This window comes from Phocoena sinus, chromosome 1 (genome assembly GCF_008692025.1).
Source record: "Phocoena sinus isolate mPhoSin1 chromosome 1, mPhoSin1.pri, whole genome shotgun sequence".
NCBI classification, from domain to species: domain Eukaryota; kingdom Metazoa; phylum Chordata; class Mammalia; order Artiodactyla; family Phocoenidae; genus Phocoena; species Phocoena sinus.
This window is the reverse complement of record NC_045763.1, coordinates 137107836-137131218: the sequence shown is the minus strand read 5'-3', so window position 1 is coordinate 137131218 and position 23383 is coordinate 137107836. Positions and strand designations below refer to the sequence as shown.

General features: G+C 44.0%; 1 protein-coding gene across 1 annotated transcript; it reads right to left on the bottom strand.

The window, feature by feature from the left end:
* Window positions 1–3018: 3018 nt before the first annotated feature.
* On the bottom strand, window positions 3019–16815 carry LOC116740968 (major histocompatibility complex class I-related gene protein). The gene is given in 4 exon segments (XM_032607119.1): window positions 3019–5416; window positions 6633–6734; window positions 8166–8442; window positions 16680–16815. Coding segments are annotated over 4 exon segments (426 nt in total). The 5' UTR covers window positions 16686–16815; the 3' UTR covers window positions 3019–5375.
* Between the last annotated feature and the right edge of the window lie 6568 nt (window positions 16816–23383).

Here is a 23383-nt window from a genome sequence, read left to right as displayed (position 1 = left end):
ACCAGGGAAGCCCCATCCATCCATTTTCTAATGGTAGGACCAAAGCTGTCATGTAAAGTTGTGCTCTGTACAAGGACACCCCACCAAGGGGGCAGACAGGGTAGAAATCCACTCTATGTTCTGCTGGCTAAGCCCTGAGACCCGGCCTTAGTCAGCGTCCACCCAGAGGAAGGGAACAATTTTCTAATTTGCACAAATATCCCTTATGGGTTAGCTGCGGTCCTAACCCACAGAAATAGAATAAATGGGCAGAGTTTAGTGTTGTAATCAAACAAGATTTACAACAAAGATACATTTAATGGCAGATATGGTGTCTGTCTAGCTACACGGTAAGTCACTCATGTATGTGGCGGTATTTGGTGTTCTTTTTACTCAGCCAAGCCAACTATGGGGAAGCAAGAGAGAAGGAGAAGGACGCCTCAGTGAAAGCTTGGTGTGTTCCTCTGGAGTCACAGTTTGGGTTTCTTCCTCAGCAGGGGGTGCCCACGGTCTGAGTGTTTCCAGAAATCTTATGTCCAGGGGTCTGAATGCATAGTTAACCTACCAAAAGACACAAGCATCCCCCTCTGGCAGAATGTGACCTTCTTATGAGAATCAAAGGCAGCAAGCGTCAGAAGCCTCAGGCTCTAGAGGAGAAGCTGTTGGGCAAGTAGATCAATGAGCAACTGCCTTCACCATCTGGGATAAAAGTTGGAGGTCGAGAATACCTTTCCTTGTCCTGCAGAGGTCGGGAGATGAGCCTTATAAATGGAAGAAAACCAAGTGGTGTGATTTAAAGAAAGGATTGCTGTCCCCCCAATTCCCCCAGAACCATCGAAAATTCCGCCAGATTCATTTGACCTAACTCTTCTCATGGAGGGTTAAGGTAAGGTGGACTGATTACTAGTCAATCTCACTATAGGGAGAATTCATTTAATTAGTTTGATTTCCTAAGTGCTAGCTGATTCCCTGGAGCAAAAGGAGCTTTTGCTGGATTGAGGGGAGCCTGCAGAGGTTTGGTACAGGTGTGCTATGGGTTGAATTGTGTACACCCCCAATTTAAGTCCTAACCCCAGTACATAAGAATGTGACCTTATTTGGAAATAGAGTAGTTGCAGATGTAGTCAGTTAAGATGAGGTCCTACTGGAGTAGCATGGACCCCTAATCCAGTATGACTGGCGTCCTTATAAAAATGGAAATTGGACACAGAGACACACACACAGGAGAACACCATCTGAAGACTGGAGTTATACAGCCACGAACCAAGGAACTACCAGAAGCTAGGAGAGAAGCCTGGGACAGATATTTCCCTAGAGCCTTCAGAGGGAGCACAGCTCTGCCAACACCTTGATTTTGGACTTCTGGTCTCCAGAACAGTGAGACGAAAACTTTTTGTTGTTCTAGAAGCCACCCAGTTTGCAGTACGTTGTTACAGCAGCCCTAGGACACTAATACAAGGTGGAATGGGGAGCAGATGGTGGGGCATGGCACTTGTGACAAGTTCTATCTTTCCAAAAATGGCCGCAACAATACCTCCCACCCACGTGTTCTTCTCACAACGTGACTTTGACAGTCTTCCCATTGAGTGTTGGGATCTTTGTACCCGCCCCTTGAACCTGAACAGGATTTTGTGATTTCTTTGACTACTTAGAGTAGGGCAAAGGTGACATTATGTGACTTCCAAGGCTAGGTCAGAGGAATGCTATGCACTTCTGCCCTGATCTCTTGGGATACTTGCTCTGAGGGAAGTTAGCTGCCATGTAAGCGGTCTTGCTGCGCTGAGGCCACCATGCTGTGAGGAAGCCCAATCTAACCCACACAAAGAGACCACATGGAGAGCCCCCAAGTCTCCACACAGAGAGAGATGCCTGACCACCCCCCACCCCTAGCTCCTCCAGTACTGCACTCTTTTAATTCCAGCCACTATTTGACTTGAAACCCCAAGCCAGAACTGCCTAACCAAGCCCTGCCCAAATCCCCAACCCACAGAAACTACGAAAGATAATAAAGCGATTGTTGTTGTTTTAAACCACCAGGGTTTGAGATTTGTTACACAGCCTGCAGGGTTTGGGACAACCAGAAGATAAAAGGACTTTGGAGAGAGGGAGCCCAGAGTGAAAGAGAGATGTAGAGATGTTACAGCGAGATCAAAGGCTAAAAGATGGCAAATGTCCAAAGGAAGAGAGGTGGTGAAGACATTTCAGGAAGGGCAGTGGAGACTCTTCCTCTGAGAACGGCAGTGCAGTCAAGTGGAAAACACCTGGGCTGGGACACAAGCGACCCTGAACCCCTCCAGCGCTGCTGCCCACTCTCCCTGGAGAATGTTCTGTGAATGAATAGTGTGGGAAAGAACAGCTAATCCTGGAAAGGGGGAGCTAAAGAGCAAGAATTGTCCCACACCGCCACCCCAACCCATGCACCAGTTGTGGAACCACCACACGCAGCTCTGCCTGTGATTAGTTGTTCTCACGTAGACTCTGCTGCTGGAAGATGTACTGACCAGCTGAGACAAATATCTGACCCACTTGGCAATTGTGTTTCTCACAGTAAATGAATACGTTGGCACTCCAGTTTATGCACCCGTGGGGATGCTTGACCTGCACATGTTCAGGCAAAGACTCCAGACATGGGCAATCAAAATAACGTGTGGCCTCTCAGAGGGACCCTGCCAGAAAATGATCAACTGGCTTCCCTAGTGGACGACTATTCCTCATGGCCACAACTGCGAGAACAATCTCCTCTTAGGTCAAAAGTAGACAGAAGGGCTTCCCTGGTGGCGCAGTGGTTAAGAATCCGCCTGCCAGTGCAGGGGACATGGGTTTGAGCCCTGGTCCGGGAAGATCCCACATGCCGCAAAGCAACTAAGCCCGTGCGCCGCAACTACTCAGCCTGCGAGGCACAACTACTGAGCCCATGTGCCACAACTACTGAAGCCCACACACCTAGAGCCTGTGCTCCACAACAAGAGAAGCCACCGCAATGAGAAGCCCATGCACCGCAATGAAGAGTAGCCGCTGTTCGCGGCAACAAAGACCCAACGCAGCCAAAAATAAATAAATAAATTTATTTAAAAAAAAAAAAAGTAGAAGAGGAAAAACCAAGTACATGGGTCCTCAGAAATAAGGAACGGCCCAGAAGAACTTGAAAATAGTGGAAGAGGCAGAGAAGGCCAGCCCTCCGATGGGACAGCTCACCCCTACAACAGAGGAGCCTGGTCCAGGAAAACTTTGCCTGACTTTCACCCTGCTCTTCAAACTGCTTTTCTTCCCTCCCTGTTACACTGCCATTTAAATAGACTATAGTTTGGTCTGTGTGTGCTTAAAAAGAAAATAGACAATAGAGTTAAAAAAATATATGATGAAGAAGAGAGTTGAACAGATTTCTCATCCAGTGTTCTTCATCCAAATATTAAGTAAAGACAATCCAAAGTCAAAACATGATTGTGGTGATAGCACAGTCCTTTGTTTTTAATGTTTAGATTACATTATCAAATATTTCATAGTTTCCAATTACCAAGCATCTGTAATCAACAAACACAAGTTAATGAAGCAATAAGTCTAAAACTATTAAGAAATAATGTAATCTTGAGGTACTTGTAAAATGAAGGTGCAAAATTGTTCATATTATTGAAAAATCATCCCTTTATATTATATTTATATGATAACTCTCTTTATATTATAAAATCCCCAAGGGAGAAACAGAGACGCTGCAATTGCACTACAGAAGGTCTCATCACCACATCCTTGCCCTTGCCTCTGCCTCCTCCTCTTCATCCATGTGGACAAGTGTAGGGCAAGGCCCTGGGAGCACAAAAAGGCTTTGACCATTCATGTGTTTGATGAGAGTACCAGGCAGTTGGAGAAGACATTTATATAGATACAGCATCTGAACCACTGTAAGGGTCCATCCAAAAATATTTTAAGTCCTAACTATTCTAATTGTAAGAAGAAACCATTCCAGAAATAAAGCTGCTCTCTTCACAGTGCAACACTGCTTAAAAGATGGTATGGCAATTGCCCATGGCAACCCTAAAAGCAAAATAAACAAACACAGTTGTTCTCTTATGCAACTCAGCGGGCACCAGCAAAGAGACACGGGGTGGGAGCTTCAACCATGGAAGGAGGTGGGGACAGTGGAGCAAGGAATAGCCCTAGCACGCTGAGAGGGTCTGTACCTGTGGCTGTGATGATTAAAGCCAGAGGGCAAATGCATTGGTCAAGGGAAAGCAAAGGTCAAGTCTGACATACATGTTCAAAGTCAGTTGTCAAAGTTGGGGCCACTGAAGCGAGTATCAGAGCCGACGTGTGCGGTCAGACAGAGTCAGTGAAGTGGGACAGATGAATGTATAACTGATGGTCAACCCAAGGACCGGTGGCTACAGAGGGCAGGACAAGAGGTAAATGATGGTGAGGATTTTAGGCGGTTGGGAAGAGTAAGGAGGATCAAGGGGATGTTAATTCTCACAGTGGGGCTTTTATTTATTCCCAGGGCAGATGTACGGAGAAAAAGCACATGTATAAAGATGAGTCAGGCCCATCTACAATAAGCCAGTAGAGGAAGGACAGAAATTAGAACTGGATGCTCTTCTGAGACACACCATCATTTTTACATTAAAAGATAGCAATTGGGTTCAAGTCTCTCTATTTCTACTAAAGGTGATAATGTCCGATACTTATTTTTCTTACTTTCTTACAAAAGACAGAATGAAATCACCTCCACAAATCTGACCAGGTATATTTCCAAGATGCCAAGCTACCAGGCAGAGCTGCCTGGCAAAAGAACAGGGCACTTTTGCTTTCTCTCAGGCCAGGGAAGGTGTAAAATGATCCCACCAGTGCACAGGCCATTGTAGAGACTGGCTGACTGCTCTCACGGGGTGGTCCAACCTGTCTGTAGGGTCACAGTCGTGGCACCCACCGCTTTTGCCTAGTCAACACTCTCATGAAAGAAGAGAAAGGCCTTTTGTGACGTAGTGAGGTGACGTTCACTGGTGGAATTCAAGCGGAGGCTAGATGCTCAAGGCAAAGGCATTGGAGAAGACATTGCCGGCCCTGGATTGAAGTTTTCTCCCAGCCCTGAGATTCGCTAACCTACCCGCAAACCATTGTTGACAAATGGGATGTAAAGAAGTGTTGTGCCATGAGAACAGCCACATTTAGGGGAAATGTAATGAAGGAGTCCATCCAAAGAGCCTGATAGCTGATAGTCTTTTTGGAGCCAAAGAACAAATAACATTTTGTAGCTCCTATCTGTCTGCCACAAATAATTAATCCTATAATGTCCATGTCTGTTGTGGGTGTGGTCAAGAGCTTTGAGTGCTGGACTTGGAGTCCATATGGGACAGAGGAGACCATGGTTCCTAGAGGAAAGACAGCTGGAAAATAGCCATCTCCCGTCAGTGATCTGGTGTAGGAAGGTAGACAACTCCATTTTGCTCTGAAAGGAGAAGTTTTTAGGTATGTGCATTTTTCCTTACAGCTCAAAAATAAAGTATGCAATGTTCAGCAAAGACTGAGAAGCTGGCATTGACATTTTTAGTCTACTTGGTCAAGATTCTCTTAGTACTTGACAAACTTTAACTCAAATTCACAAACTCCGCAAGATAAAAAGCAGGAACACACGGTGCGTATCGTTCTTGAGAGAGGTGTGTCCCCGTATAAAAAGAAAAAAAATTTTTTTTTGCTTCAGCAGCTATCACTCGCTGGATTGGGATTAGTGCTATACTTTCTAAAGAAAACATAATGGCCCATTAACTCTGAGTTAATTTTCTAGTAGAGGGTTGGTTTTACTTTGAACTAATAACATGCTTTGCATGGTATCACCTGAATCGAGGTTTCAGTCTGTGGCTATGACACAAAGCCAAATTCCTGGCCCACACTGGCTTCAAACCCATTATCCAGGACTCATCAATATTATGCTGTGATCAACTTGAGCACCTAGTGAGGCCAGAGGTGGGGAATGACCTTACAAAACTAGACTGTAAGCTCTCTAAGAGGGATCATGTCTGTCTTCTGCATTGCTGCATCCCAGCATTTAATACAGGGCTTAGAACGTGGTAGGCACTTAAGACATGTTTACTGAATGAATGAAGTTTTTTCCCCAAGGTACTAAGAGCCTATATCTCTCCCATTTCTCCTTCCCCTTTTTCTTACCCTGAATTCCATTTTCCAAAGGTATCTCTTCCACGTTTCATGGGTTGAAAGATGAATTTAGAAGAAAAGTGACTTCCATATGATGGAAGCAGAATGTTTGTCAAAATGGGAAAACTTACAGAAGTTTTGAAACCAAGGACAAAATTCCCTCAAAAGTTGATAGTAATTAATCATAACAATATCACTTGGAAAAAGACAAACCAATGTCACCGTATCTTCTCTGACCCACACCTTCTAGGAGGACTGTCCACCTGGACAGGAACTGTACCACTTTGTCGATGTCAGGCGCCACCTATGGAACAGACCACTCTCCTTACAAGCATCATCCATGGTTTGTGTTCCCTATACGGTGAGAGGGGTGTTCTAGGTCCTGTGATTGCAAAGTGAGGCCCAACCCATTTCTAAATGGAGCTTAGAGTGGCAGGTGCAGAAAATAAAACTCATTGGAGCTGTGGAGAGACAGTCTGCCAACTCCTAGGATCCTTCCACAGGCCTCTCACCTCAGGGCTTCCTTTGCCAGGCTACGACACCAACTCCAGACAGGACAGTGGCGGGGACAATGAACCCAACAGCTTTCATCGCCAGAAGCGTAGTTTCTGATTCTAAAAGCAAAGCAAATGAGGGAAAATCCACGAGTGCTCCTCCTCTTCTATGTTAACGTTTGGGAACTTTTGTACCTGCAATCATCAGGAAGCCCGACACTATTTTTCGTACTGTCACTTCTTACTTCACAGCTCTGTGGAGAATAGTCTAAAACAGAGGAACAGCAGCTCCCAAAGTATGGTCCGAATGCCCCAAGGGTCCTCAAGACCCAATCAAGGTGTCCATGAGATCTAATTCATGATCTCCCCCCCGGCTTTTTTTAAACCTCCATCTCTCACGTGGGCACGGTGGAGTTTTCTAGAGGCCACATGATATGAAATGACATCATCACTCTGATAGCAAATGGAATATGTGCTTGTGTTTTCTAGTGTTTAATTTTTTTTTAATTTTTAGTTTGTAGTACAGTAAATAGAAACAGATATAACCTAAATAAACGAAAGCTCTCTCTGGGTTACTCAATAATTTTTTTAAGAGTATAAAGGAGGCTTGAGACCGAAAAGTGAGAGAACCTCTGATTGAACAGACCCATTCTAAAGCACGCAGTGATCCATGCTTCCTGCTCACCCCCCTTCCTCAGTCTCACTCCCCAGACAGCCACAACCCCGTCTCTACCCTGGGAACCCTGACGAACCACGTGGATACCGCCATGCTCCACATGACAGGAGTAAAGGTTGCTGCTCTGAGGATCCAGCTCAACTGACACCCATGTCTGATAGGTCCCATCCCCACCTGGAGGAAGGTCTCTATAATCCATTTCTTGGACAATTTCTTCCCCATTTTTTTATCCAGATCGTGGAAATTTCTGGGGGGTAAAAGCCGTGAGCTCTGCAGTAAAGAGTTGCAATCTCTGGAAAATTTCTTTGTGATTTACTCTGACCAGTGGGGGCTCTAGGAAGAAGAAGTTCAAGTTAAAGAGAAGTATCTTATGTACTGAGTACACAGTATTAGAACTCAGCAACTACATTTCCCAATTAATTTTCTTCTTTGCAGGAAACATCTAAAACCAAGAATGACCCAGAACCCTGGTTTGCCAACAACAACAAATTCTTTGTGCTAAGGCCAGTTTGAGTAGTTTTCTGTTACCTGCAACCATTAAAATTAAGATGGTTGGGGCTTATCTGGTGGTGCAGTGGTTAAGAATCCGCCTGCCAATGCAGGGGACACAGGTTCGAGCCCTGATCCAGGAAGATCCCACATGCAGTAGAGCAACTAAGCCCACGTGCCGTAACTACTGAGCCTGCGCTCTAGAGCCCACGAGAACTGCTGAACGTTGTCAAATAACTAGGGAAAGTTTTCATGGAGAGTTACAGACCATGATAGTAACAAAATGGATTTCAGAATAGGGTCGCTATAACTTAGATGAGAGGAAGTTACGTATAAAACCATGGGTTCTGAGGATATGGGGACAAGGTGTTCTCCCTCCTCTTTACCTGTCCTTTGTAGGGTACCTTTCCCATACTCCAGAAATCTCTTTAACCAGGCAATACATTCCTCTTCCAGCCAATTCTTTTGATATTGTAGCTCATGCTGACTGGCCTCCCATGCCTGCTTGGTGATGTGAGCCACATTATCCATAGTCATCCAGGAGAGGGTATCTTTACTGAAGATAATGAAATCCTGTCCGTCATATGCATGTTGGGGAAACCCCGTGGTGTTTCCATCCTCCAGTAACTCACAGCCAATCATTCTCTGGTAAGTGTGGAAATCCTGGAATACACATGCAGGCGGGAAGGGAGGGGTTGACATGGGGATGTGGAGGTGGGTGCCCAGGTGACGTGACAGGGGGCATGACTGGAAACATCTTCTACCCCAGAATACATCACTGCACAGGCCTGCCATGGCATCACTGAGTCGCCAGGAGGTTCCTGTGATGTAAGCCCATTTATCTACAGATATCTGTGGAGTACCTACTGCATACAAAAGGAGTATGATAATTCCCTCCTTGGGAGTTATCCTATATTGGGAACAACTAACTGATGAAGTTTTTAGTGCAGTGGGGAAGGGAGAGATATGTGGGAGCCAGAAATATCCCTGGGATATTACCCCAGGGTTCAGAGCAGGCACCCCTGCCCCGTGGGCCCTCCCTGGAGGTTGTATCCTGCATGTCAGCTGCGGTGCTGGGCAAGATGGAGGCTGGTCTCCCCCAGGCCTGGGCAGAGCGTAAGGGTCCCAGTGTCCCTCTGCACTGCTTTGACCTTTTATTTCCCACCCCTTTCCCTTCCTGTGTGGGTAGGGAGGCAGCACAGTGGAAACCTCTGAGGTTGGACATAAGATAATCATAGAAGTCTTGGTTCTTATGAAGACAAGAGCCAGGGTAAAGCAGAAGCACAAATTCTATCCCCAGAACAACAGCTGCCATATTCTGCCTTCTATTCTCTTTGTCTTCGTTCACCTCCTACCCTCTTCTCAATCCTAAGGTACTTAAGAACTGGGACAGGACTTCCCTGGTGGTTCAGTGGTTAAGAATCTGCCTTCCAATGCAGGGGATACAGGTTCCATCCCTGGCTGGGGAACTAAGATCCCACATACTGCAGGGCAACTAAGCCTGCACACCGCAACTACTGAGCCCACGCACCACAACTAGAGAGAAGCCTGTGCACCGCAACAAAAAGATCCCGCCCCACATGCCACAACTAAGACCCGATGCAGCCAAAAATAAATAAATAATAAATTAATAAATAAATACCAAAAAAAAAGCTTAAAAAAAAAAAAAAGAACTGGGACTTACTTTCTTCCCTCTGTATTTCCTACAAGGCCTAGCATAGGAAGCCTAGCCTATGGTAGGTGCTTCGTAAATATTTGTGAATTAAATTGTTGGCAAGACACTTATTTCTCTGCTTCAAAACAATTAAGTACGCTGGAATGAGTATGAATCTATTTAACTTGAACTTATACTTAATTTAAAAAAATTATTTTGGCCTCACCACACGGCCTGTGGGATCTTAGTTCCCTGACCAAGGATCCAACCTGGGGCCCCAGCAGTGAAAGAACCAAGTCCTAACCACTGGACCACCAGGGAATTCCCAGGAGCTTATACTTTAAAAAACACTTTTCATAAAGGGTGCAGAGCTGAAATCTAATTTACATCCAGCCTGGAGTCTGCAAAAGGTGTAATATGGTTGAATATGCAACCGATTTTGCAAACGGTTCTATTTCTCCACCTCTAGAAAGGTTTTGCAGATGTACAACTGTTTTAAGGTGGAGGCTAAAGGAAGAGCAAGTCAGGAACATTAGTTCTCACGCTTTTTTAGTCTCCATCTGAGTAGTCAACAAACATGTGAGTACCGCTTCTGTGCCAGGCGCTGTTCCAGGTCCTGAGTACACCACAGACAAAACAGATAAAAATGTCTGCCCTTCTGGAGCCTACATCCTAACGGGAGGAGAGGAGGAAGGCAGACAATATAAAATAAATACATATAACATGTTGTTTAAAAAGTGCAATGGATCTAGAGACTGTCATACAGAGTGAAGTAAGTCAGAAAGAGAAAGACAAATATCGTATATTAACGCATATACGTGGAACCTAGAAAAATAGCACAGATGAACCGGTTTGCAGGGCAGAAATAGAGACACAGATGTAGAGAACAAACGTATGGACACCAAGGGGGGAAAGCGACGGGGTGGTGGTGGTGGTGGTGTGATGAATTGGGAGATTGGGATTGACATATATACACTAATGTGTATAAAATGGATAACTAATAAGAACCTGCTGTATAAAAAAAATAAAATTCAAAAATGCAATGGAGAAAAATTTGCAAAGAAGACGGCTCCGAGAAGGAGACTTCTGAACAAGTACCTGCAGGGAGTGAGGGAGCCAGGCAGACATGTGGGGACCGCAGTACAGGCAGGGGGGCCTGTACAAAGGCCCTGAAGAGAGGTCAAGCTGGCACACTCCAGCAACAATAAGGCCTGCGGCTGGAGCTGAAGGGATGAGGGGCAAAGAAATAGATAGGAATGGCTTCCACAGTTACTGATAGCAAAAACCTCATAGAAATCAAATTCCAGGCAAAGAATGGGAGAGAGCAAGGAAGAAGGGATTTAAGAAGAGACTGTGTTATTGACGTATAGAACTTCCCTTGGAATCTGTATTTCATTTTATGACATCTGGGGTCTACATGCCTAGTAGATGCCAACAAGCAAAAAAAAAAAAAAATGTATTACCAACTTGGGGCATTACTGCTCAATGAATGGGAGGATTTATTCTAAATGAGTATCACTGACATTATCTCCATACATAATATTTACAATACATGTAATTTCACTTTCTTATAAAAATGTGACTTCATAAAGATTTGCATTATCCAGAGTTTATAAGAGGTAAATAGAGAGGCACATGGTCTGTTGCCAATACTAATGCCCTTTTCTCCAACCTCAATCTCAGTCTTATTCCTGGTTTTGGAGCAGTTTTTCTCCACTAGCCAGCCCTGACTTCAAAGGCTGCTCTGCCCCAAAAGGCTGGCCTCCATCTGCCGGTCATCTGCCCATCCAGCCTCGTGCAGCTGTGGCTCTGCTCCAGAACATCACAGCCCTCTCCCCTTCGTTTGCCATGGATACAATTACCCATCTGGTGCGTCCACAGGTATGAGTCACGCTTGCTCCTCAGTTGGGCTTCCAAAATGCTACCTCAGCTGTGATGGGAAGTTGGTTGACAGATGTTGAGTCACAGAAAAAATAGGGGAAAGTCCATGGTACCCTTTCTCTCATGTCGCATTAGACCTTGTCATAAGTTATAGCCTATGGATATGTTGCCTGGATGATTAGATTTCTACAAGAACTGTGAAGGTTGAATCATTTGAAAAGACCTGTACTTGACCATTTTTGATCTACCAACATGGCAGTTTCGTATGATTCAATCTAACCTTCTGATTCTTTTTGCTGCAATAATTATGAAATTAGGTTTCTCTCTCCCTTTCCATGAACATCAATCCACTCATTGAACTGAAATCTACAATTTTGAATTTGGTCTTCTGTCCAGACCAGTCAAGTGGCTTCTCAAAGAGCGTTTGCTGCTCTGTCCCAATAGCCTGTGATAGATTGCTGAAAATCCTGAACAACACAACCGAACAGCAATTAGACCAAATGCAGTGGTGACTTTACATCCTATATTATGTTCCCTTTAACCTGTAGATTAACTAGTTGGACCGTTTTGACAAAAGGCTGTGAAACACTAGATTATAAAATAATTGATAAAGTGTTTTCAGGTATTCCTCCATGGGGGCAAACACAGGGCAGCAAGCAGTAAGTTCCACAAAAGAGGTACCAATGGGGTGTTCCAGCAGCTAGGAGAGAGATCCTGCTCTCACACAGAGGGATCCTCAAGGAGGAGGCAGAAAACCTGCTGTGAAGTTAAGCCTTCTGCGAGCCATGGAGGGCAGCAAAATCTGAATCATAACCCTCAGAACCGCACTTACTTCTTGAGCACATGCCGCCACGTGTTAGTTACCATGCTAAGCCTCTGATAGGCATGAGTTACATTTATTCCTCACTGCAACCTTTTGAGTCTTAAAGGTCTTAAAATTCCCATTTTACAGGTAGACAATGGGTGCAGAGAGTTGAAGAAAATTGCCCAAGATCATCCTTAGAATCCATAAGTGGAGGACCAGGAATTACACTCTGACCTCTCAGGCTAGAAGCCCCTTTGCCTTAGACTGCCCAGCTGATCCCAAGCAGAGGCACTTCCCCATCCCAGGCTCTGTTTCAGGGTTCTCGCCCAGATCACCGTTGCTCTCTCCCGCCCCCTTGTGTCAAGGATGACTCACTGTCCTGGATTTCCCAGTCCCTGGGGACCCCGGCTCCAGACCTTCCTACAATTGGCTGTGGGTCCCAATTGGATATCCAGTTCAACAAAGTCCCAATTATCTGTTGACCCTCCCAAGTAGCCCGATGCCTTAATACAGTCAAAATGATTATGATTCCTGGGAACTACTCTCTGGAATTTCAGGCATCGTGGGAATGAGGGGGAGAAGTGGAGGGTGATATTTTTAGTTAAGAGGGCCTTTGGACACTTCTCAAACTATGCAGTGATATAGGTAGTTCTATACGCATCAAGTACTGCCAGTCCCTCTCCTAACAAGTCCTCTCACTACAGGAAGTCATCGAGGGCCCGAAAGTGCTGAATGTGACAGTTTGACTCTTTAGCTACTCTTTTGAGGCTACCCTTTGGAGGTTACCAATGTCTCTTTTAAGTTTTATCCTTTTCTGAACTTCCAGTAGGCACAGTCCTAGCTGCTAGGGATACGGCAATGAACACATCAAATCCCAGCCCTCTGAGCTCCTTTCTAGAAGGAAGACCTGCAGTAGGTGAAGATATAATACAGGATCAGCTACTGACAAGAGTTGTGAAGAGAAATAAAGCAGGGAAAGGAAATAAACACACACACACACACAAATAATAATAAAGAAAAAGGGAAAAAAAGAAAATGAAAAAAGTTCAAAAAGAGAAAAACAAATTTAAAAAAGAAAAAGGGAAAAAAGCAAGGAAAGGAGATAGAGTGTGAAGAGGGCTGACATTTTAGGTAGAGGGACCAGGAAAGGCCTTCTGAGCAGGTGGCATCTGAGCAGAGATGTGAGTGAAGTGAGGAAGTGAGTCATAGGAGAAGAACCTTTCAGATGGAACAACAAGCCGGAGTCCTCAAGGAAGTTGCCTGTTCCATGTATTTGAGGAATAGCAAGGAGATCACTGTGGGCCATGTAGAACTCTGGAGAATGAATGAATGTGCCCTGGTGGGTTTTTTTTCCCCAGTACTCTCTGTATACAATGACGACAATATGTTCTCCTATTTCCCAGAAGAATTACATTTTTATGAATTTTATTCTTTTTAAATGATTCATTGAAGTTGTAACAAAATGTGATTTGGTACTTATACTCTTGAAGGGTTTTCCATAATAAATATAAATTTGGCTGTCAGAAAGAATGTCATCTGTCTCAATTTGGGTTTCATAAAGCAAGTGTTTAAAGAGCCACTTGTTTGATCTTTAACCTAGGCCCCTTCCTTCGAGTCCTTGGCAATCCTTCTGGGGTAACAGGATGACTGAGGTCAATGCGTTTTAGTGAGAATAGACAAATATTGCAACTAGTCAGAAGAAAATCTACAAATTAGTTGAATTTCTCAGATTTAGATAGATTCAATGTCAACCAAGAAGGCCTTAAGGGAGTAAAACAGTATCTTGGAGAAATTTCTACTGCATGTGCCTTGGCAACAGCTCCATGGAAACAGATTGAAGTCTAATAATGTCTATAGCAAATGCCCATATTTTCTCATGTTAACTCTTGGAACTCAAGGTCATTTCTAAGCAGATAATTTGCAAATCTGTCTTTTAACGCTAGCCCAGTTGACAGTTCAGGGGACTTATCCATCATTTCTCCTTGTCTGTGAAGGACTTCATCATTCATGAAGCAGATTGATATAGCAGATTGAAATATCCATAGAGTTATGAGTAATATCAAGAGACTGACCTTGGCTTTTTCAGGATGAAACACAAACCACATATGCCTCTGCAAGAGAGATCCCATGCATGCCCCCGCCCTGATGACACCCACCCACGTCACCAGCTCACCGTCTCCCACAGGCTGAAATGAAGAACAGGAGGAGCTGTAAAGCATGAAACATCTTTCTTTTTCATACAAATTCTGCAACTAGAATAAACCACAGTTGTGAATTTAGTCATTATTGCTGACCAAGTTCTCTATGGCACACGGTCAGATCACTTCAATTTCTTAGGGACGTCACCTTGGAACATAAATTCCAGGAGGCATTTATTAAGTGCCTATTGGTCACTAGGAAGTACGAGGAAAATAAAGAAGAGAAAAGTGAGACGATCTCTCTCCCTGCCTTTAAGAAGAGGCTTGAAGGAAAGATTTTGGTAAATAAAAAGTTATAAAGCTGTGAGCAGGAGCTATGGAAGTACAAAGGAAAGCACAGTCTACTACAGGCCATGGAGTCAATGAAATCAACACACTGGAAGTGATGTTGGACTGATCTTGTCATTGAACTGTGACCCCCATACACTCTGGTATCTCCTCCCTGTGTTTCCATGTCTAGAAGCTCCTACTCAGGGCTAGCATTAGGCCCAAATATCAAGTAGACCAAGACCTTTTTCATAACCCTGTTTCCCTTCCCTCAATGCTCAGAACACTCAGTCAGGATCCTGGCAGGTAACAACCTTCATCCCAGATGAGTCACATGAAGAAACTTTAATGAAGGGACTTCACGCAGAGGTATGAGCAAAGTTACAGGAACAGATGAGGGATGATAGGGCACCCATAAGCTAACAACTATAGGAAGCCATTACCACCCTTAGGGCTGTAGAGATTGGAGGAGCAAATAGTGCTCCTGAGGCCTAATGGGAGCTAGAACCATGAAGAAAGGGCTGTTCAGAGAAAACTGTATTGCAGAGGGACACAGCTACTGCCAGAAACATTAAACAAAGTGGGGAAAGAGGAAGAAGGAAATACCCCAACCTCTCTTTCCTCTGTGACTGCTGTCCTTTCAACATCTCCCATTGGGTGAACCCGAACAGAAATCAGCCTGCAAGAGAGACTGGGTGATACCTTCTGTAGCAGTCAGCCTCCCAGGGCACAAGACAGGCCAGAGAAGGATGGAGTGGAAGGAGTCAAAAGGAGAATAGCCGGCACAAAGCGACCTTCCCTGCCCTTTATATATGACTGGTTCTATTTCTCATTCCACCTATTATCGAAGCGCCAAGCGTCCACATCCAGAGGTGCTGTGATATTGAGGAAAAGCCCCAGACTGTAGGCTAAAAGACCTGCATGTACTTCAGACTCAGCTCGTTATGTGAGCTGAGTCCACCTCTCTAGGCCTGGGTCTCCTCATCTGGAAATGAGGATATTTTCTTAGCTTGCCACAAGGGTCAGTTAGACCATTACATGAAAGATTATGTTTAGGGGATACTGTGGTCATATTATTGGAGAGTTCTTTGAGGATTAAATACAGGTAATATATAGGCTTTTTACATTCTAGAAATATCACTCCTTTCCTCTTTTTATCCTCTGTCTCTTACCCTCACCCTCAATCTTTCCCATTTCTGACTTGAACGGTAGGACTTTTTCTGGATTAAGTTTCTATAGAAGCAGGACCTTTGTCTGTCTTGTTCATGGTCATGTCCCCAAAAGTGCTGTCACACAGTAGGTCATCAACCAACATTTGTATAATTAACACACAGACGATTTGAAAGAGCTCCTTCCTGTCATGCTCATGAATCACTGCCTATGGTGGTGGCCCAGACTGAGATGGAGACATTGCCCGGCAGCCATCTGGGAGTGCTGGCCCCTAGCTGGGAAAGCAGTTGCTTAGGGCAGAGAAGCCTGGTGCTTCCAGCCCACAGGTCTTTTGGTGTATTGCAGGCAACAGAAAGCAACTGCTTCCCTAGTAACATAGGCTCCCTAAACAATGAAAAACTCCTTCTACTCAGTTGATATCTCTTACACCTAGTAAACAAGTCCAGAACCATGGTTTTATCTTTCTGGGACCTTGTGTTACAGGTTGGGATTGTGGTGAAGAGGAAAAACAAGTAAACCTGAACAATGGATCTGCTCTACTGTTTAATGGCCCTGAAACTCTGACCACATCCTCATGAGACTTACCAAGCTAGTAGAGAGGAAAAACAAAAGTAAAAGAAAAGACATGAACAGAAAAGAAAGGGAGCAATGCTCAGAAGGGAAGTAGGAAGTGAGGAAGTTACCCAGAGGGTCTTTCCAGAATGGCTTCCAACCCCTCAGAAGGCAGGTGACATCAAAATCCTACACACGTGAATTGGAAAACTGTACAGCTAGTCCAACCCTCTGACAAGTCCTGGGTTTAATAAACACAATTTTCTGCCCCTGGCTTCTTAATCATTTCACCAGAAGTTTTAGGAAGACAAGCTCTTTCCCTGAGGCTGCCTCAGCTGAAGAGTTCAGAGCAAAGAGAACTTGGGGTACTCACGAGCATCACTGTGCATCACTGCTAATGCAACGATGAGAGGTAACAGGAGCACCATCAGCCCCTCTAAAATCCTTCTCTTTCCGATTCTTTTAACCAAAACACTGACAGGTCCCTGCTGATCTTTCAAGAACCTATACTCTACCGGCTCTTAAGGGATTCAGCAACTGAGTGACACTCAGGGTTCTCGCCCAGTTAAAAACAGGGGAAATAGTTAGTGTCATCAGTTGCTAGGTAGAATAGAGAGAGAGGGAAAACAAAAGCACTGCCTGCCTTCTGCAGTGGCCTTTAACCCTTTGCTGGTCTCAGACACTGCTTGCTTTTTGCTGTTCCTGTCTTGACCCTGTTCCCAACTTTCAAATATTTATGGAACACAATTATGGGAAAGACACAAGGAACACAAAGATTAATCATGTATGGTCCCCTAGGAGGCTCAAAAGAAAAAGAAGACTTTGCTTATTCCCTGGAGCTTAGATTTCTCCCAAGGTCCAAGAGAAAGATTCACACAAAGTTCCCAGGACTTGCTCTGGCTTCCTATAATGCTTCAGTCCTTATGTCTGATATAATATGTATCATGTAGACTGTCCTGACATTTTTAGCTTAGGCCTATCTTCCCTGCTGCTCTAGCACCCAGCCCAATAGCTCAAAAAAAAGTGCTCGTTGAATAAAGGAGAGGTAGAAAAAAGCCTAAAAGAAGATTCTGAGGGGCAGCTGGCTTGGCTTGCTTGATTAGCAAACCTCAGCACCAAGCCACGGCTGCATTGTCATCACGAGAGCACAGAGGAGTTGGGAAACAGAAGCTTCAGCTTGTTCAGGGAGTTGGAGGACAGGCCCAGACAAGAAAGAGGAAGTAGGGGTAAGTGGGAGAGATGAGTGGAGGTAAGGCCACTAGGCAGGCTGGCTTGAGCTCCGGCTCAGGGACTGGGGCTCGCATCCCGGCTACTGGACCTTGCGCAGAATCCCAAATTGTGCTGAGGCTCAGTTTCCTCAACTTTAAAAACAAATCCTGGCATATATTTCACAAGGCTTGTTGAAGAATTAGATGAGGCTCTGTTTACAATGTACCAGATAGGTAGGAGAATATACTGGTTTCCTTCTGCAGCAGGCTGAGTAATGCCCCCATCCTCACCCCAAAGATATCCACATCCTAATCTCCAGAACGTGTGAATATCTTACCTTACGTGGCAAAAGGGACTTAGCAGATAAGATTAAATTAAAAATCATGAGATGCGGAGATTATCCAGGCTTATCTGGTGGGTCCAATCGCAAGGATCTTATAAGAGGGAGGCAAACAGTGTCTAGAACTGGAAACAGAAGGAACAGATTCTCCACTAGAGCCTCCAGAAGAAATGCAACCCTGCCATCACTTTATTTATTTATTTTAACATCTTTATTGAAGTATAATTGCTTTACAGTGGTGTGTTAGTTTCTGCTTTATAACAAATTGAATCAGCTATACGTATACATATATCCCCATATCCCCTCCCTCTTACGTCTCCCTCCCACCCTGCCTATCCCACCTCTCTAGGTGGTCACAAAGCACTGAGCTGATCTCCCTGTGCTATCCTGCCATCACATTAATTTTAGCCCATGAGACCCACTTTTGGACTTCTGACCCCCAGAATTATAAGAGAATAAATTTATGTAGTTTTAGGGCACTTAGTTTGTAGTAATTTTGTTATAGCAGCAACAGGAAACTATACATCTTCCATTTCCCAAAAGAAAAAAAGAAGACAATAATGAAATTAATATTTGACACCTTCTCAGCATCTCCTAGCACCTTCTCTTCTCAGATCTTTGTATTTCTTTCTTCCTTTCTTTCCTCCTTCACTTCTTTGTTCTTCCCTTAACTCTTAACAAATGTAGGGCACCCATGTGCCACTCCCAGAGACCCCAATAGTCCCAGAGATCTCTCACTAGCACTGGAGTTCCATGGCAGTGTATTTATTTGTTCCTTTGAATTTCTGTTCATATCTTGTTCCAAAACCGCATACTGTACTGTAGTCTGCAGCATTTACATTAAAAAGTGGGCATGATGACCACACTTTTTAAAGTCACATTATCTTAAGTGCAAATAAGCAAAAACCATCCAGACGGGAATTCCCTGGCAGTCCAGTGGTTAGGACTCAGCCCTTTCAATCCTGAGGGCCCCGGTTCAATCCCTGGTTGGGGAAGTATGATCTCACAAGCTGGGCTGAGTGGCCAAAAATAAATAAATAAAATAATAATAATAATAAATAAACAAACAAACAAAATCCAGAAAACTTCAAAATACACCAAAAAATCAGAGTACTAAGATAAAAATCACTCCTCAGAGAAAGCCACTGTTAACATTTTAGTATATGTCTTTTCAGTGCTTTTGCTATGCCTATATATGTATGTATACAAACACACTTTGCGGGGTTCATTTTACCAAAACAGGGTTTCACATCCTAATACCAACGTGCATTTTTTTTTTTTTTTGCGGTACGCGGGCCTCTCACTGTTGTGGCCTCTCCCGTTGCGGAGCGCAGGCTCAGCGGCCATGGCTCACGGGCACAGCCGCTCTGTGGCTTGTGGGATCCTCCCAGACCGGGGCACGAACCCGTGTCCCCTGCATCGGCAGGCGGACTCTCAACCACTGCGCCACCAGGGAAGCCCCAACATGCATTTTTTATGGTATAGCTTTAATAGTCCTTAAGTTTTTAAATAAATAGATTTGATAACAGTCAAGATCTAAAAGGACAAGTGAAGACTGCTCGACTAAGCTGGGAAGCATTGAAATGGGGAGCGTCCTGTGCACTCTCCTTGGGAACCAGCTCTACCTCTGAGCAGCTGTCTATCCTTGAATCTCAAGTTGTATTTTTCAGAGTGGCTTGTGTTTATCTTGTTTACTACGGATCCCTCTAATTATGTCTTTGGCTTTTTAATACCTGCTTTATTATATATATCTTAAGGCCCTTCTGAAGAATCTGACCCACTTGCAAATGGGGCAAGTCATCCTCAAAAACCAGAAGACAAATTATTAAGTTAGCAAAAGGGTCTTATTTATTAAATATATTGTTTTCAATATACTGTAATTTTTTTTATCATGTTCAATAAGTAGTTTCCTCTGGGCTCTTGTAAAAAATTCAATAGGTGTGTGTGTGTTTGTGTGTGTGTGTGTGTGTGTGCACATGCATGTCTGTGAAATCTGGTTTGAGACATTTTCTGCGCTTAGGTAAAATCCATTCACCGGGGCTTCCCGGAGCCTGTGCTCCATGATGGGAGAGGCCACAACAGTGAGAGGCCCACGTACCGCAAAAAAAAAAAAAATCCATTCACCAATTTTGGAGCAAGGCTAGCCCTTATACAAATCGGCAGGAGAGTACTGTAACAAAGAACATGGGTTTAGGAGTCAGACAAACTTATTTTCAAATGGGGCTCTCACTTCCTACCTATGAGACCTTGGGCAAATTATTAACCTCTCTAAGCCTCAGATTTCTTTTGTGGAAATTGGGGATAATAAGCAGAGCTCTTGTGAGGATTCAATGAAATCAGCAGTGGTGGAACCAAGAGGTGACTTTTCACTTGGGACTTTAGAGCACCACTATCATGCACATACAATCATGGTCCCAAATAAACCCCAAATTTAAGAAAATACAGTGGGTCTGCCATGCAACCTCAGTTCAAGCCTCCTAGCCCTGTTGTCCAAACAAGTTACATTCTAAAACCTGCCCCATGTAGAAATTTTGGAGCCATTTCTGAAGAGTATGCATGTATATTACTTAGCACAGTGTATATTGCTTAGCACAAACTTACATAGTAAGTAAATGCTAGCAATTGCTATTACTATTATCGTTATTCACTAGTTTACCAAGAGAAATTGTGATTTTTCCTCCCCTGTGCACTAACAAATTCATAGAGGAGGGTAAAGTCATACCTGCCCTTCTACGATGGTTCAAATTCACTGTTATGTCAAGAAGTTCACTGAATTCCAATAGTGTATTTTAACTTTTAGTACTCACTAATATCCATTCATTCATACACTTCTAAGTTGAGTTATTCTAAAAAGGATTTAAAATTGCTAACCTTTGATGTACTTTTGCATATGTAGTCACTTGGCTTTCTCACTTATCTTTCTTCAATTTTTCTTTTCTTTTTTACTTTTTATATTTCTGATTATCCAAGTAAATAGTCCATTGTAGAAAATTGCCAGACTTTAAGTACATTTTCTTTTTCCTACGTATAAAAAATTTCTATGCATAAAACTGTTTCTATATATAAAAATGAACAGAATTGAAATCATATATATACAATATTGTTTTGCTACTTTCAATACATGTCATTACACACCTTTAAACATTTTTAGTGACCATCAGATGAATGTCCCATAAATTTTTAGTCACTTCCTTGTGTTGGATATATAGATTGACTGAAATTGGTTTATTTTAATCCAGTGTGTAGATAAGGGTGGAGGTGATGGTAACAACTAAGGCAAAGAAAGAAAACATGACCAGTATGTGGATATTTCCTGTGGCTGGTGCTGGGAAATGTAGACAGCCATGGCCAAGTCAATGGATGCCAACAAGAGCAAGTGTCTTCTGGACTGTTCCAGGAAAGAACATGTATCTCAGGGCTTTTAAAAGATTGGGATAATAATTCACCATGTCCCCAGATTTTGCCTCTAAAGTATTTCTCAAATGTATCCCTCCTTTCCGTCCTCCAGTGAGCTTATTTCAGGACACCCTCATCCCTCCTCTGGATGATGACCTCCTAGCTGACCTTTCAGCCATTGCTGCACCTGTGTCAAATGCCAGTATTATCCTGTCAATTCCCTCAGCTGCCGTGATCTATAGTACAGTGTCCACAGTTCTTAACAGCACAATCAAGGGCCCCCCAATAAACTGGCCCTGCCCTTTTCCAGCCTTAGTTCCTGTGGCCACAGTCCCATTCTTTCCATTCTGGCAATGCCCCCTGCTGTGGCTTGCCCACCCCCCCCCCCCCCACAGGCTGCCCTGCTGTCTCCAGGCTGGGTTGTTTCTGTGGCAACATTGTGTAACTGGCTTGGCTCTCCCACCAGTCTGAGAACTCCTTGAAGTCAAGGACCAAGCCTGTATATCTCTGTGTCCTCAGTGCCTAGCACACAGTAAGAATACAACACGTGCCAGCACTGTTCTAAGCACTTCTCGGACACTGATTCATTTAATCCTGATGACACTCTTTATGAGGAAGGTGTTATTATAGTATCCATTTCATAGTTGAGGACAATGAGAGACTAAGCTTGCCCAAGACACAACAGTCAGGAAGTAGCAGAATTAGGATTTGAACTCAGGTAATCTGTCTGCAACTATGGCTCTTAATCACAACTCTCATCTTCTCGATTTCTGTGTGTTTATTGAATGAATGAAAGATGATCCCTTTTCAGTTCCCCAACTCAATATGTTCAGAAGCAAAACAGTTCTCTTCCAGCAGCTTCTTTGTTCCCCCATACCTGACCTCCACTGCTCCTCCAGGGTCTCAGAGAAGACTGGAGTCTTTGGCTTTCACCTCTCTCCTCCTTAACCCTATTCAATCTTTTGTCATGTCTAGGTGTTTTGTTTTTCCTTGGAAACATCTATCAGATTCTCCCCACAATTGCTGTCATCCTAGTCTGGTTTTCACCCCTTCAGACTAGATGACCACAGTAGCTTCTGGACTGGTTTCCCTGACTTCACTGACTCACTCCGCTGGGGCTTTGGGGGTTCCATGCATTTCAATTTAACCTTCACAACAATCCATGAGCTAAATATTATGATCCATGTTTTATATATGAGGAACTGAATAACAGAACTCAGGTTCAAACAGGGTTTGTCTGGCTTTGAGCACTCTCCCATCTCCAAAAAGACTGGTGACTTTAAGCAAGTCACTTAACATTCCAAGAGCCTCGGACTTCTCACTCATAAAATGGGGATAACAACAGTAATTACCTCATTGTGAGTGCAACGGAGATAACTTAGCACAGTGCTTGACATACAGGAAGTGCTCAATGATAATCAGCAGTTAAAGTTCACAAACCCCACAGCATATCTAGCATATAAGCTTGATAACTGTTCTGACCAAAATGCTTTCTGGAATCGCTTTTGAACCATTTAGCCTGGAAGAAGTTGCGATACCTGGCCCTTTCTTTGTTCCTCAAAAGTTCTCTCTCTTGGGAAGCACCGTATACTGTATGAAAAGAACGCACAGCAAAAGAAAACACACCCCAGTCTGGTAGACAGTGCACAGATTCTCTGGCTCTGCCCTGTCCAGGTTGTGCGAGCACAGGAAATCTTGAAACCTCTCTGGAATTCTCCCATCTACTAAATGGGAATAGTAATACCGCCCCCCCCCCCCAAGAATATTGAGATAATGCACGTAACAGCCTTCAGCGCATTGCTGGATATAGCAAGACCTTCATCAAGGAGTTGTTCAATATTATCACAGTCAGATAATGTATACGAGCACGTTTTATTGTAAGTCGAGGACGAGATGGATTTCTAAATCAACATGTTATCAAAAATCAAGTATCAAAAGTAGAGGAAAGGTGAAAGGATTGTGCAAAGCAGGTACTACGGCGTATCTAGGAAACCCGACAGCCTTTCCCGCAAGGGAACAAGCAGCTCCTCCCCCTGAATCCTGAGGGGCGAGGCGAGAGAAGACCCGCCCTCCCCCACCACCCCCAGAGCCCCGTCTCCAGGGTCTTGTGACAAGGTGCCCATGCCCCGCCG